This window comes from Meriones unguiculatus, chromosome 17 (assembly GCF_030254825.1).
Source record: "Meriones unguiculatus strain TT.TT164.6M chromosome 17, Bangor_MerUng_6.1, whole genome shotgun sequence".
Classification (NCBI taxonomy): domain Eukaryota; kingdom Metazoa; phylum Chordata; class Mammalia; order Rodentia; family Muridae; genus Meriones; species Meriones unguiculatus.
The window spans coordinates 35,477,043-35,490,525 of NC_083364.1; the positions used below are offsets into that span (position 1 = coordinate 35,477,043).

The window sequence follows — 13,483 nt, forward strand, 5'->3', positions numbered from 1 at the left end:
CAGAAAAATATTTTTTTATTAAATTAGGCCTTTTATGATAATGACATAGCATTTTTTAAGTGAAAGAGCTAATCCTGAAGTAGTAGTAATGACTGTTGTTTATTGTGTAAGTCTGGTGGAATATTTAGCTGTTTTTTTGTTTGTTTTTTTTTTGTTTTTTTTTTTTCTTGTTCCTGTTAATGAACAAATAGAACATTGAGACAATTGTAGCTCACCTTGGCTAGCTCAACTTTATGTTTTATTGCCATTCTCCATCTCATGCAATTACAATTTTGAATTTTAGATATGCTTATAAATTAAATTTATCTAGTATGTGAAACAAATGAATAATTTATTTTGTGGTTTTTAAGCATTTAAATTTATTTTTCATAGTTTGCCTTCCTAATCCCTTGCAAGACCTTGCATCCAGCTTAACTACTTATTCCCTGTTTTATAATCATTTGAGTCTCCCTTACAGATCTGGCTTTCTTCATTGAATGTTCTGTTATCTTTCTTGGCACGTTTGTTTACATTGCCATTCTTAGAGATGATGGAAAGCTACACTAGCTCATGTAAAACCTGGTTTTCTGGTGTCTTGATTTCTTGCTTTTTCTCCTGCCCTCCACTTCAGCTTGAGTACATAAAAGTACTTCTAACACTTTTGACCCTTTGAATAACTGTCAATACCTTCATCATCTTTAATGATTTTAAATAATTCACAGCCATCAGCTTAGTCACTGCTCTTCTTTTAGTTCAACTTCATTTGACCTTCCTGCATTGACTTCATTTCTTTGCCTCCTTATAACTGTTTCCCTAGTGGGTTTTTCAGGTTAGGCTTTATGGTTTGTTGATGGTATTTCTTTGCACTTCCAGTTCTTTTATCTTTCCTTCCCAGCAGTGTTTCAACCACTTTCTTCATTCCTGTTCTTTCAATGGAGAACATAGCTGGAGATTTGAAAGTACAATGACAGGAAGTCATCTTCTTAGAGATTAAGGAGGAGGTGTAAAATAAAGGAGATGAGGAATGATTCTCAGTGAGAGTGAATAGGAAAAATACCAGGGACAGCTGAGGCTCCCTCAGTCCAGTGAAGAGGGAAGAGATGGCATTAAATCTGCTTGTTCTGAAAGAGACACATGTGTCTATAAATGTGTATTTGTTAGTGTTATATGTAGATATTGAATGAATGTCTGTACTCTTGTAATTTGCTTCTTTAAATTAGAGCAAAAGGTATTTTAAAATGAAAAGAAAATCCATATCACTGCCACAATCTCAACTCCAGGAAAACAGCATCTCCCAGGACTTTTGTAGATTCACATTATGAAGTTAAGAAAACTAATTTTTATTCCCAATTTATAGTTTACTTTAAAGTTTTAAAATTGCATAAATTTTTTATTTACAGAGATTATTTTTATCCATTATCCTGTTAACAGTCAGTGTAATTTATCAAGGAATTCATCTGTATATACTTGGAATTTTTGTTGTTGGGAAGATTTTAGTTCTAAATTCTATTAAACTTAGTAAATATGAGACTGTCCATGTTTTTTATCATTCATTATCTCTGCAGAATAGAGAATTAGATCACATTTGATTTATGAGGTGATTGTCAAAGATTACAGAAAAGGGATTTTCTGGAAGAGGCAGTATATAAGTGAGCAGATGTCAGAGTTAGGAAACAGTTGATTACTAGATGAAAAAAAAATCTTTTGGCAAGAATACGGAAGCAATATAATAAGATGATGATTATGGAAGTTGTCCATAAACTAGAGAGGCACAATCAATATTTCTAACTTAGATAAGGCCATTGAAATAAAGATAACCAAAAATCGGTAGACAGGAATAAGTGTGCTTGTTGCTAATGACAAGGCTCATCATCATATCTGACATAATTTCTGACACTCAAATGGCCGTGCTTTTCTATCTCCTCACATTCGGCTTTTATTCTTTTCTGTTAAACTCAGGATCTAGCCGCAGTCCCTTCTCACATTCACCTCCAAGTTCTACTTCTTGTAGAAACCTTGAAGGTCTTGGGTCATTGGTTCTGATAATTCATAATAAACTGGGTTCCTTTGTTCCATCATTTCTCTGTGGATCATGTTAAGATTTCAGGTATAAGAGATAGCAGTGTTTTATCTTCCTTTGGGTTAATTGATAGAAGCATAATTTTTAGCGCTTGCTGTCAGAGAGACTGACATGTGAGGTAAGAGCTCAGAAAGGATCTGCTGCGCAGAGAAGCAGCCTAACTCTACCAAGGGAATTTACCTCTTTAAAATTTTGGCGTTTAATAAAATTTTTTGTTCACTTGTTTTGTTATTGTTAGTTTGGATTTTGTTGTATACAAACATGATAATATAGTGAAGAAACTTAAGGGTCACAAATCAATAAACATATCACAGAGGAAAGACTTTGGACTTTAAAGTTGAGAACAGTTGCTAGGAAGTGTTTGACACAAATGTAAAAGAATAACTGGAACTAGTTAGAAAGGATTGCTGCTAGGGCCTGCACACCTGTGATACCAGTGGCTGTCTAGATTATACTGGCAGGAAATGACATACACGCTTCCTTTATATATGGTATAGAGGTATATATAGAGGCAGATTCCTTTTTTGTAGAGTGTGCATTTTCTCCTTATACCATACAGTTCAATCATTTCCCATTGTCTTTTATTCAGATCCCTTCAATTCTTCATTGAAGGTGAGCTGCTATAGTTGCTTTGACTAATGACCTCTTCACTTCTATATATACTCCCCATGGGCCTCCAGCTATAGAAGATGCTTAGTAACACAATGTAAGGAAAACTAATGGTTGATAATAAAAATGTTAAACATTGCAGATAATTTTGAAATGCTTTATTGCTTTCTATGTTTTGCCAGTGATTCAGATAATTCAAGGATGGTGTCTTTGTAAACAGTTAACTAAAATGTTCCTTTCCTGGGTCTGTAAGTGTGGTCAGGAGTTGTTGTATAGTATATAGCTCTGTGCTATAGTTTTCCTTGCATTGCTTTGTTCATATAATATTGTTATAGAAATGAAGCAACAGGTAGTTTTTACTTTTTAAATTTTTTGCTTTTTAACAGATTTCCACTCTTTGTGGGCATATTAAAAATAGGTACAAGTTGGGTTGACAGTTATGAACTGGTATAAGGCTTTTCTTAACTATTTTTAAACTTGTGGTCTCCATTCATTATGAATTGTGAACCTGTGTACTTTTGGTTTTCTTGTTTTAAGTCTACAAATGACTTCTTAACAGAATGTTCAGGGCTGTAAAGATGACTCAGTGTTTAAGAGTGCTGGCAGCGCAAGACCTGTGACTCCAGTCGCACAGGGCCAGGCACCTCTTCCAGCCTCCGTGGACAACAGACAACATGATGCACAAACATGCATGCAGGCCAAACACCCATACACATAAAATTAATAATGAATATTAATATTTTATTATACAACATATTTTAGTCCTTTCTGTGACAATATTCAGCCTTTTCTAGATTTAATTTTGCAAATCAGCTATTATAAATATTTTTTATTAGTTGTATTTTCTCAAAAGAGTGCAAGTGAAATAAATTAGGTTCATGGATCTGAATGTTAAAACCAGTTTTTACCTGAAAACTGAGCTCATACGTTGTTTCTAGCTGACAAATCTTCTTTACTAAATTCTGTTACACAAAGTAGTGAAAATAATTTTACTTTAGCTTTATTGAAGTACTAAGTGGTGTCTTTAACTTTTGATATATTTTCTCAATTTATTTTGAAGCTTCTTCTCAGTCTGTTGATAACCATGTTAGCCCATCTTCCTACTTGGGCCAGACGCCAACGTCACCAGCCAGATACTCACCCATTTCTAAAGCAGTGCTTGGAGATGATGAGATCACTAGGTAAGGAACATATTTATTGTCTTACATAAAGCCAACTGTTAAGTAGAATTTTCATTAGCCACAAAAGAGAACCACCTTTTTTAGGGCTAATAAGTAATTTTTATTCCTTTCTAAAATACTGCTTTCTGCCCTCTTAAGGCAAGATAAGTTGTCGTTAAAAATTAATTTAAATTGTTTTGTATGCCTGTAGTTCCAGCACTAAAAAGGCTGAAGCGGTAAGGTCATGAGTCAAATTCAAGGTTAGGTTACATTAGCAAGTTCTGCATTCATCTGGGTTACAGATAAAACCTTGTCCCAAAAGAAAGGGGAAAAAATTAGCCTAGATAAAATTAAAGAATATATTGATACATCCTTTAAGCTAACTTTGTATTTTTTTTTTCAAAACGTCATAGATTACTATAGCGAGTATTTAATTAGTGTTCAGAAATCAGCCAGTGATACTGTTATTGCTTGATACATATTGTTGATACTCCGATGCCAAAAAATTGCTTTTATCTAACAATAGTAGCTGCACTAGAGTGTATGCCTAAGAAGTTAAATATTTTCGCTCCTTTTCCCATCATTCACTGTAGTAATGCATATAGTTTATGCATAACTATACTACACTGCATATAGTTTACTTTGTAATTTTTGCAAGTACTTCATATCAACTGCAGCATTTAGTGTAATGGTCTTAGTAATTTCAGTTAAATGTTTTTATTTCATTATTGTTAGCATTATTGGCTTTGAACTTTTATGTTTGTTTCAATTGTGACTTTTCTTGTTATATTGCAAATACTAGGTTCCTAAACTTTTTGTCTTCACAGCCCTTCTCAGCAGAAATTTTACACGATTCCCAGATATATAGGCATATAAAATATAAAAATCAAACATTTACTGATAAAATAATTTATTTTAAAATATTTTTGCTCTCTATACAGTTTTTACCATTTATTAAAGACCAGGGTTAGAAGGATTGCTCAGTGTTTAAGAGCACTGTTTGCTCTTCTGGAGGAATTGGGTTTAATTCCCAGCACCCACCGTATTGCTAACAGCCTCATGTAACTCCAGTTTGAGGGAATCTGAGGCTGCCTTCTTGTCTCCTCTGGCATTCCACATGGTGCACAGACATAAATGCAGACAAAACACTAATGCACATAAAATTAAAATAAAATCTTATAGAAAATTAAAAACCAGATCTTATACTAATCAGATAGATGTACTTGTTTATTATAATATAAAGAATTAAGTCTTGGGATCAGTAAGATGGCTTAGCAGATGATGGTAGCTGCCACCAAGCCTGACAACCTGAGTTCAGATCTGGAACCAGCATGGTGAAAGGCGAGACCTGTTCCTATAGTTTGTGTTCTGACTTGCATATGTGTATACCCCACCCAACACAGATATAAGAAATGAGTAAAATGTAATTTTTAAAACTGAATAATTTTTTTAAAAATCTTGGCTAAATGTTTAACACTGAAGGCTATAGAATTTTCTCAACATTTTTCAGCATTGGACAACATTCTATTTGCTGAGAGCACCATATTACATAAAAATGCAGCACATAACAGAAGTATGGCTAGAATTGTTGGATATTCTAGAACTTCAAGAATTGTTGGATATTCTCTCCTGATCCCAATAATTCATTTAGTATTTTGTTTGTTTTTCTGAAACCCAAGTTATCAATTCGAATACCAATTTTTTTAAATCGAGCCTAATATTATACAATCCAAAGATACACTACATTAATATTTACATACTAAAAAGAATGGTTGCAAAATATTAAAAGTCATTGTTTCTGTGATTAAAGCATGTGGTTCTGAAAGAGCATTGTGTTTCCAATGCTCAGTGTCTCAAATCTTAGATAAGGGTTTTCAAGGAGCATGTGTTAGTGAGGTGGCATGTACAATGCAGAATGCACATGTGACATGTTAAGAAGTAAGGCTGCAGTGTTGTCCCATGATGCAGCATAGGTGACAGCTAGCAGAAACACCAAAGAATCACACACATGATTTTGAATTAATTTTTGGTTGTTGTACCTTCAGAAACCTTTTACTGTTGCGAAATTTTTTCATCAGTCCCGCAGTCATTGTGGACTCTGTAGGACTGGGACCTATAGGTTAAGAAACTGGGCTCAGAGCTAGAGACATGGTTCAGTGCTTTTAGGATTTACTGCTCTTGAAGAGGATCTAGGCTCAGCTCCAGTACCCTTGTGAGACTGTAGCTTTAGAAGGTCTGATGCCCTCTTTGACCTCTGTAAGCTCCAAGCACACATGTGGTTGGTGCTCTTGCATACATTAGGGCAAGCACTCCTACATATAAAATGAAAATACATCTTTAAAAACAAAAGAAGCAGTGATGTCTCTAAGTATAGACGAGTTTATCTTGTTTCCGGGTTAGCAGTGTTGGAAACAAAATAAATGCACGTTAGTTAGCCTGGCAATGAAAATTAGGAGAAAGAACAGAATTCCTGTTTTCTGAATGAATAGTCACTGTTTAATATCTTTAAATATTTTGCCAATTAAAGGGTAAGTTCTAATTGCATTTTCATTCCTGTCCCCATCCAGGCTCTCTGCATATCCCATATCTAGAGTATTTGTTAGACATTTAACACAACAGACCTGCTTATTCCATACTAATGTGAAAGTCAAATGGTTGGTTACAGAATAGTCTTCTTGAAATGGTGGGCATTATGTCATTCCCATTTGAGAAGTATGCTCCTTTGTCCAAACAATAAAGTATAGTATCTTTGCCCAGACATTGGAAGTCCTACACAGTTTAAGCCAAAGCCTTCTGAGAGATATCACACATTCTCAACTCCCCTTCAGAAATAAAGTTCTAAAGTTCAGAAGTGAGCCTACGTAGTGCATACCTCTAATCTCAGCATTTTTAAAGATTAGTTTTATTCAGACGCTCACATGCCATAAATTTTATGAATATTAAGTTTACAGATAGGGCTGGGGAATGGCTCAGTTGGAAGACCGAAATAAGTTTGACACACACACCCCAGCCCACATTTTAAAAAGCCATGTTGGTAGCACACTTGCAGTCCCAGCACTGGGGAAGCTGAAACAGGTGAATTCCTAAGGCATTTGCCCACCAGCTCCTCCCATTTGGCAAGGTCTAAGACAGTGAGAGATTGTATCTTTGAAGGTAGAAGACACCTGAGGGATAACAGCTGAGATTTTCCTTGGGCCTGCACACATGAATGCTCCCCCACACACAAACACTATTATATAAGATGTGCAGCATTACAATTTGTAGTCTGTCGTTCCTTTTTAACTGATAAAATGTGTGTATCATAAAATCAAAATGTTAGTCATTTTCACAGTGTATATTTCAGGTATATTATACTCAGTGTATGTTGCTATTACTACTAGCCATTTCTAAACCTTTTAAACATCACAAATGAATCCACTCCTGGCTGTTGATAACTTGAGTCTCTCAAGGGTCATGAATTTCCTTCATCTAGATAAGTTTTGTAAGCAGAACCATGCAATGTATCTTTTGTGACTGACATTTCACAGCAAGTGTTGTCAAGGTTCACTTGTGGGTTATCATGTATCAAATCTTCATTCATCTTTCTGGGTAATAGTCCTTTGTGTATATTTGGCTTTCTATCTGTCTCTTTCCCTCTCTATGTGTGTGTCGGTGTGCCTGGGTGGTCTCAGATCATGATTCTAAATAATTCTCATACTTTGTTTGGCCTTTCAAGGAGCTAGGACTACAGGTGTTAAAATATAATTATTTTATCTAAAAAGTTTGGAGATGGCATTTTTCAAGGTAGCATGGCAACCCATAATGCCTAGGAGATCTCTAATTTCATCTTCATGATTGCAATATATCTAAACGAGTAAGGAGATTTTATTAAAAGTTTGTTCATTTGATGGAGGTGGGTGATAAGAGAAAGGATAGGTATGTGTTTTCTGTGGGAAATGACAGAACATTTTCTTTTCATTTGTCAGAGGCTAGAAAAGGGTAAAGTCTTTTCCTTAGCAAAGGGAATGTCTTATACTGACTAGTGGAATGATGTCTTTGCAACTAAAGGAAGGTATTTATCTAAGAAATAGTAACTGTGATGACTTCTCAGGCAGTGGTGTGCCCGTGTCAAATTTTCTTGACTTTTTGTATGTACTACTTTTATATTATCTTTAGCACTGTTTTTATTCTTTGAACAAAAAAAATGTGATTTGAGCTGGGCGCTGTAATCCCAGTACTCTGGGAGGCAGAGGCAGGTGGATCTCTGTGATTTCGGGGCCAGCCTGGTCTACAAAGTGAGTCTAGGACAGCCAAATCTACACAGAGAAAACTTATCTCGAAAAACCAAAAACAAACAACCAAAAAACTTTTGCTGGAATTCACTCCTCTCCTCTCTTCCAGATCCATATGTATTATTTCTTACATATTGTTTGGTGCTGGTGGTGGTTGTGTTTTGCTTTTATAAAAAATTAGATGTTTTTTCTTTTTCTTTCTTCTTCCTTTGTCATTTTGAAATGACTTTTATATAACATTTCCATTTTATTTTGTTATTTTTGTTTTAGCTTTGTGTGTTGTTTGGTAATATAAGAATATCAACTTGATATAGTGACACAGGCTTCTAACCCAAGTACTCAGGAGACTGGATGGATTGCTGGGGATTTTAGGCCAGATAGTTGATTTGAAGGTCAGCCAGGGCTCCAGAGAAGGACTCCTCCCCCATAGGAGTCATCGGTAGTGTCCTTTCCTACTGAATGTTCAAGCTCTACATAACATTTCTAAGGTATTTAATTTTTTTTCTTAATTTTTAGGGAACCTAGAAAAGTTATTCTTCATCGTGGTTCAACAGGACTTGGCTTCAACATTGTGGGAGGTGAAGATGGAGAAGGGATATTTATCTCCTTCATCCTGGCTGGAGGACCCGCTGATCTAAGTGGAGAACTCAGGAAGGGAGATCGTATTATATCGGTAGGTCTGATACTTAGATGTTTTTATTGTCTTTCCTGTGACCTGTAATGATTCAAAATATTTCAAAAGTGTATTTCTGATAAGCATTGGAGAGTTCAGTTTTGTTGTTTTGGGGTTTTGTTTGGTTGTTTTTCAGGTTTGGTTTTGTTGTTTTTTTTTTTAACCTTGACACATTCTGCATCTAAGAGTGTTTGTTGTTATATAATGGTTACTGTTATTTGTGGTGCTCAGGCTGCACCTAGGGAGCCACAGCTACAAGGCAAGTGTTCCACCACTGAGCTACATCCTCAGCTGGAGTACAGTTATTAATTGGTAATTCTTGTAGGTTTCAGTATCACACTTTACTGTTTATTTACCCTATAATGTTCCTCTGTGTATTTTTACTTCAGGACTGATTTGTTAAGCTGTCTTTAATTCACCTCCCTCACCATAATTTCACAGAATATAGGACTTGTCCTTTTTTTTTTTCACTTTCGGCACTTTTTTAAAGTATTGGGTATGAGTGGTAGTGAGCATGCATGCTGTGGGTGAAGGTCAAAAAGACAGTCTTCAGAGGTCAGTTCTTTTTTACTGTGGGCTGAGAATATCAGATGCAGGTTAACAGGCTAGTTTCCCAAGTGCCTCTACCTGATTTGCCATCCCACATGACCTTTATTAGTTTTGGAAGGTCTTTGTTAGTATCTCTCAGGCAAATGGTGGGAACTAGAAAAGATCATCCTGAGTGAGGTATCCCAAAAGCAGGAAGACACATATGGTATATACTCACTTACAAGTGGATGAATAGGATAAACATACTAAAATCTGTACACCCAAAGAAGCTCAGCAAGGAGAACCCTGGGTAAGATGATCAATCCTCACTCAGGCAAATAGGACAGACATTGGAAGAGGAAGAAAACAGGGAACAGGACAGGAGCCTACCACTCTGAAAGACTCTACCCAGCAGGGTATTAAAGCAAATGCTGAGAATTGTAGCCAAACTTTGGGCAGAGTGCAGGAAATCTTATGAAAGAAGGGGGAGCTGAAAGACCTGGAAGAGACAGGAGCTCCACAAAGAGAGCAACAGAACCAAAAAATCTGGGCACAGATTTTTATAATTAAAAAACATTAAAACAGAAAAGAAAAAAATGATCTTTGATACTGTTCTACAGATGATGCGATGATCTTTCTTTTCATCACATTCTTTTTTTTTTTCCTTGTTTCCTAGTTTTCCTAGTTTCCAAGTTTCAGCTTGGAAACTTGTTTTGGGGGGTTTTTTAATTAAATTTTTATTTTTTATATTAATTACAGTTTATTTACTTTGTATCCCAGCTGAAGCTCCCTCCCTCGTTCCATCCCAATCCTGCCCACCCTCCCTCATTTCCCATTCCCCTCTCCAAGTCCACTGATAAGGGAGGTTCTCCTCCCCTTCCATCTGACCCTAACTTATTAGGTCTCATCAGGACTGGCTACATTATCCTCCTCTGTGGCCTGGCAAGGCTGTTTCCCCTTCAGGGGGTGGTGGCCAAAGAGCCAGCCACTGAGTTCATGCCAGAGACAGTCCCTGTTCCCCTTACTTGGGAATACTGGATACTTGGATACTGAGCTGCCATGGGCTACTGAGTAGAAACTTGTTTTGACTTATGTTCAAGTTTCCTGTTTATTTCTTCAGCCAATTTTACTGTACTACCAAGTCTTTCAAATAAAATCATTTTTTTCTCTCAATTTTATGTGGCCTTTTTTTTTTACAGTTTTTATGGTTTTTTTGCTCAAATTCACTAAATTCATGGTCCAAATCGCCTCTACATATGTTAGCATTGTTATCACCATGATTTTTTTAATAATCTTTTTTTTTTTTTTTTTTTTTTCTTCATAGCAAGGTCTCACAAATCCCTGGCTGTCCTGCTACTCTCTTTAATATAGTCCAGTGTGGCCAGCAACTCATGGCTATCTTTTTACCTTAGTTTCCTAAGTACTAAAATTATTTCTTTTTGTCTTGACAAAGTTATATTTTCTTCCATCTTTGCATGTCTTATAATGTTAACTATCGTGAGACATTTTGGATAAACTAATACATGAAGTAGTACACACAAGATGATTCAGCAGGTAAAAAGCACTTGTTACTAAGCCTGAAGTTCTTACTATATATTATTATTATTCTGTAATAGAGTGACTTGTATGTCAGGGACAAATCCTAGGAATAAGGAATGGTTTGTGGTTTAGGCTACAAAATCAACCTTTGTGAACATGGTCTTTAGCTGAGTTGTATTTTGTGTAGCTTCTTTTTAATTTAGTGGTATGTTTTATTTGTGGTTTTTGTTTTGTTTCTTTTTTTGTTTTTTTTAATATGTTTTTTTGTTGTTTTGGGTTTTTTTTTTATTATTTGTTTGTTTGTGGGGATGGGGAGAAGAGGGGGTTTGAGGCAGGGCTTCTCTATGTAGCCTTGGCTGTCCTGGACTTGCTTAGTAGACCAAGCATGCCTCTGCTTCCCTGAGTACTGGGATTAAAGGTGTGTGCTACCACGCCCACCTCTTGTTTTATTTTTGAGAGTAGGATTGAGCAAGCATTTCCTGAGCACTGATAAAATTTCCAAGATCTCATGTTTTATAGCTGAACTGCCATTTTTCAAAACTGCATTATAACTCAACTGCCAACATTTGGGTGCTATAGTTCCTTTGTGTTCTCTGAACTTCCCTTGGTTTTTCTCTGTTTTCTATTTTATACCCTTTGTCTATGCTGACTTGGCAGGCTTTATTGTACCTCTCTCTGTGCACTTCTATCTCAGCGACTGAAAGTAAAGAGTTGCTGTTGTTGATTTTGACAGGTTTCAGCGCCAGCTTCTTCAGTGTAAGTTTTTAGCACTTAGACTGTCAGATATTATCATGACCTAAATTTAGTAGGCTCTGTCTTGAATGCCCTTCACATTTCCTAAACATTTATCTGAATAAACGGTCAAGATCAGTGGGCACGAGGTTGACAGGTTGGAAGTAGACTTGCCTGTGGTTTCTCAGAAGCTTTATGTTTCCCTAGTCTACATGAAACCATGCTGATGTTGAGTAAAGCTTTAGCTGATTTCTTCCTATTTCCTCCTTCCCTCACCATTCTGCCAAGGGTGAGAGTGACCAGGGGAGTCTTGTTATTTTCTGGATATTACTCTTCTTGAGTCTCTTTAAATTCCAGTACTCCTGGTGCATTTTTCTATACTTACTCAGATAGTTTTGATTTTTAAGATATGAGTGATAATTCTTGGGACTTCTATGATTTAGTCCTATTAAGTAGGCTCTGTTTTTCTTTAAAAATATACTGCAGTAATCACCATTCCTACTTAATAATATCCTTAAACACAGAAGGGTAATTTCCATTTAACAGTACTGCATAGTGAGGTATTATTACCTAAGGCTGTAAATAATCCTTAGTAAACTATTGCTTCTACATATCAAATACCTAGGTTTTCATTCACCTGGTTACACCAGTGTTCTAGAATAACTAGAACAAAATAGATAGCTATTTGTTTTATAAATGGTCATCCTTTCTAAACTAGATTCTGTCTGTCCTTAAACTGTGTGAGACCTTCAAAAGGATTAGATGCAAAAGAATGTTCATAAATCTTAAGTCTGTCAGATGGTAAGACAGATAAACCTGAAAGCTGCATAAAGAGATGCAATTTTATACTTCAGGCATGTTTCCTCTTTCATGTTCCTGCTACATTCGTTTATGTTTTTGTTTTTTTTTTAATTACACTTTATTCATTTTGTATCCCTCCCCATAAGCCCCTCCCTCATCTCCTCCCGATCCCACCCTTCCTCCCCTTTCTGCATGCATGTCCCTCCCCAAGTCCACTGATAGGGGAGGTCTTCCTCTCCTTCTTTCTTTTTTTTTTCTTTTTTTTTTTTTTTTAGTCTTCTTTTTTTTTTAAATTTTATTTTTCTCATTAGTTACTTTGAGAAATATTTCCTGACTTTATAGTTGAAAAAGGTCTTTATTGATTTATATTTTTAAATGACTTAAAATCTCAATATTGTATAGCACTATTGACCTAAGACAAATGATTTATTTCTCTATCTCAAAATATGTCAAATACGAGGATATTATAAAATGACAAACCTGTGAGGAAGAAGTGATAACTCTAAATTTAAATACAACAAAAAACAGTTTTTAAAGTTCTGAAGAGAAAATCTGATGTCCCAAGGATAGGCTGTTAGTCCACCTTCATACTGACATCATTATAAGCCTTTCAGTCAGAAAACAAGCAAACAACAGATTCAAGTACTAAATAGTATACAGAAGCACAAAAGTTACAAACTTGTGACAGAAGATTAGAGACTATGTTTGCATCTCAGGCACATTTCTAAAGAAACTGAGCCATCATAAAAAAGTCAGCAAACAGAAATTTATCACGGTATGTTCTCTGACAACATCATAATTCTGCAGCTCAGATGTGAAACAAAGGAGATAACAAAGATGCTCCCACAAGAAGAAAAGTGTTTAACAATGGCAGTGAATGAACTGGGCAGACATCATAAAAGCATAAGCCACAGTCAGTCTTAACTCTGAAAGTAACAATGTAATTCTAAATAGATTATAGACCCAAATGTTAAAACCTAAAGCCAGAGCTTTCTAGGAAAAAAAAAATACTGAAAAATATCTGCGCAAGGAAGCAATTTCTTGGGCAAAGTATAGAAGAAACAAATCATTAGGAAGCTCACTTAGAAACAAGCAGGCAAGCTATGGACTG

At 35.7% G+C, this 13,483-nt stretch overlaps 1 protein-coding gene across 22 annotated transcripts in view; it reads left to right on the plus strand.

Annotated features, from left to right (window-relative positions):
- Positions 1-13,483, plus strand: part of Dlg1 (discs large MAGUK scaffold protein 1) — a 181,639-nt gene that overhangs the window by 120,237 nt on the left and 47,919 nt on the right. For all 22 annotated transcript variants that reach the window (XM_021645131.2, XM_060370191.1, XM_021645132.2 and 19 more), the window contains 2 exons: positions 3,729-3,849; positions 8,616-8,772. In XM_021645131.2, coding sequence (XP_021500806.1) covers positions 3,729-3,849; positions 8,616-8,772 — 278 coding nt within the window. The remainder of the gene's footprint in view (positions 1-3,728; positions 3,850-8,615; positions 8,773-13,483) is intronic.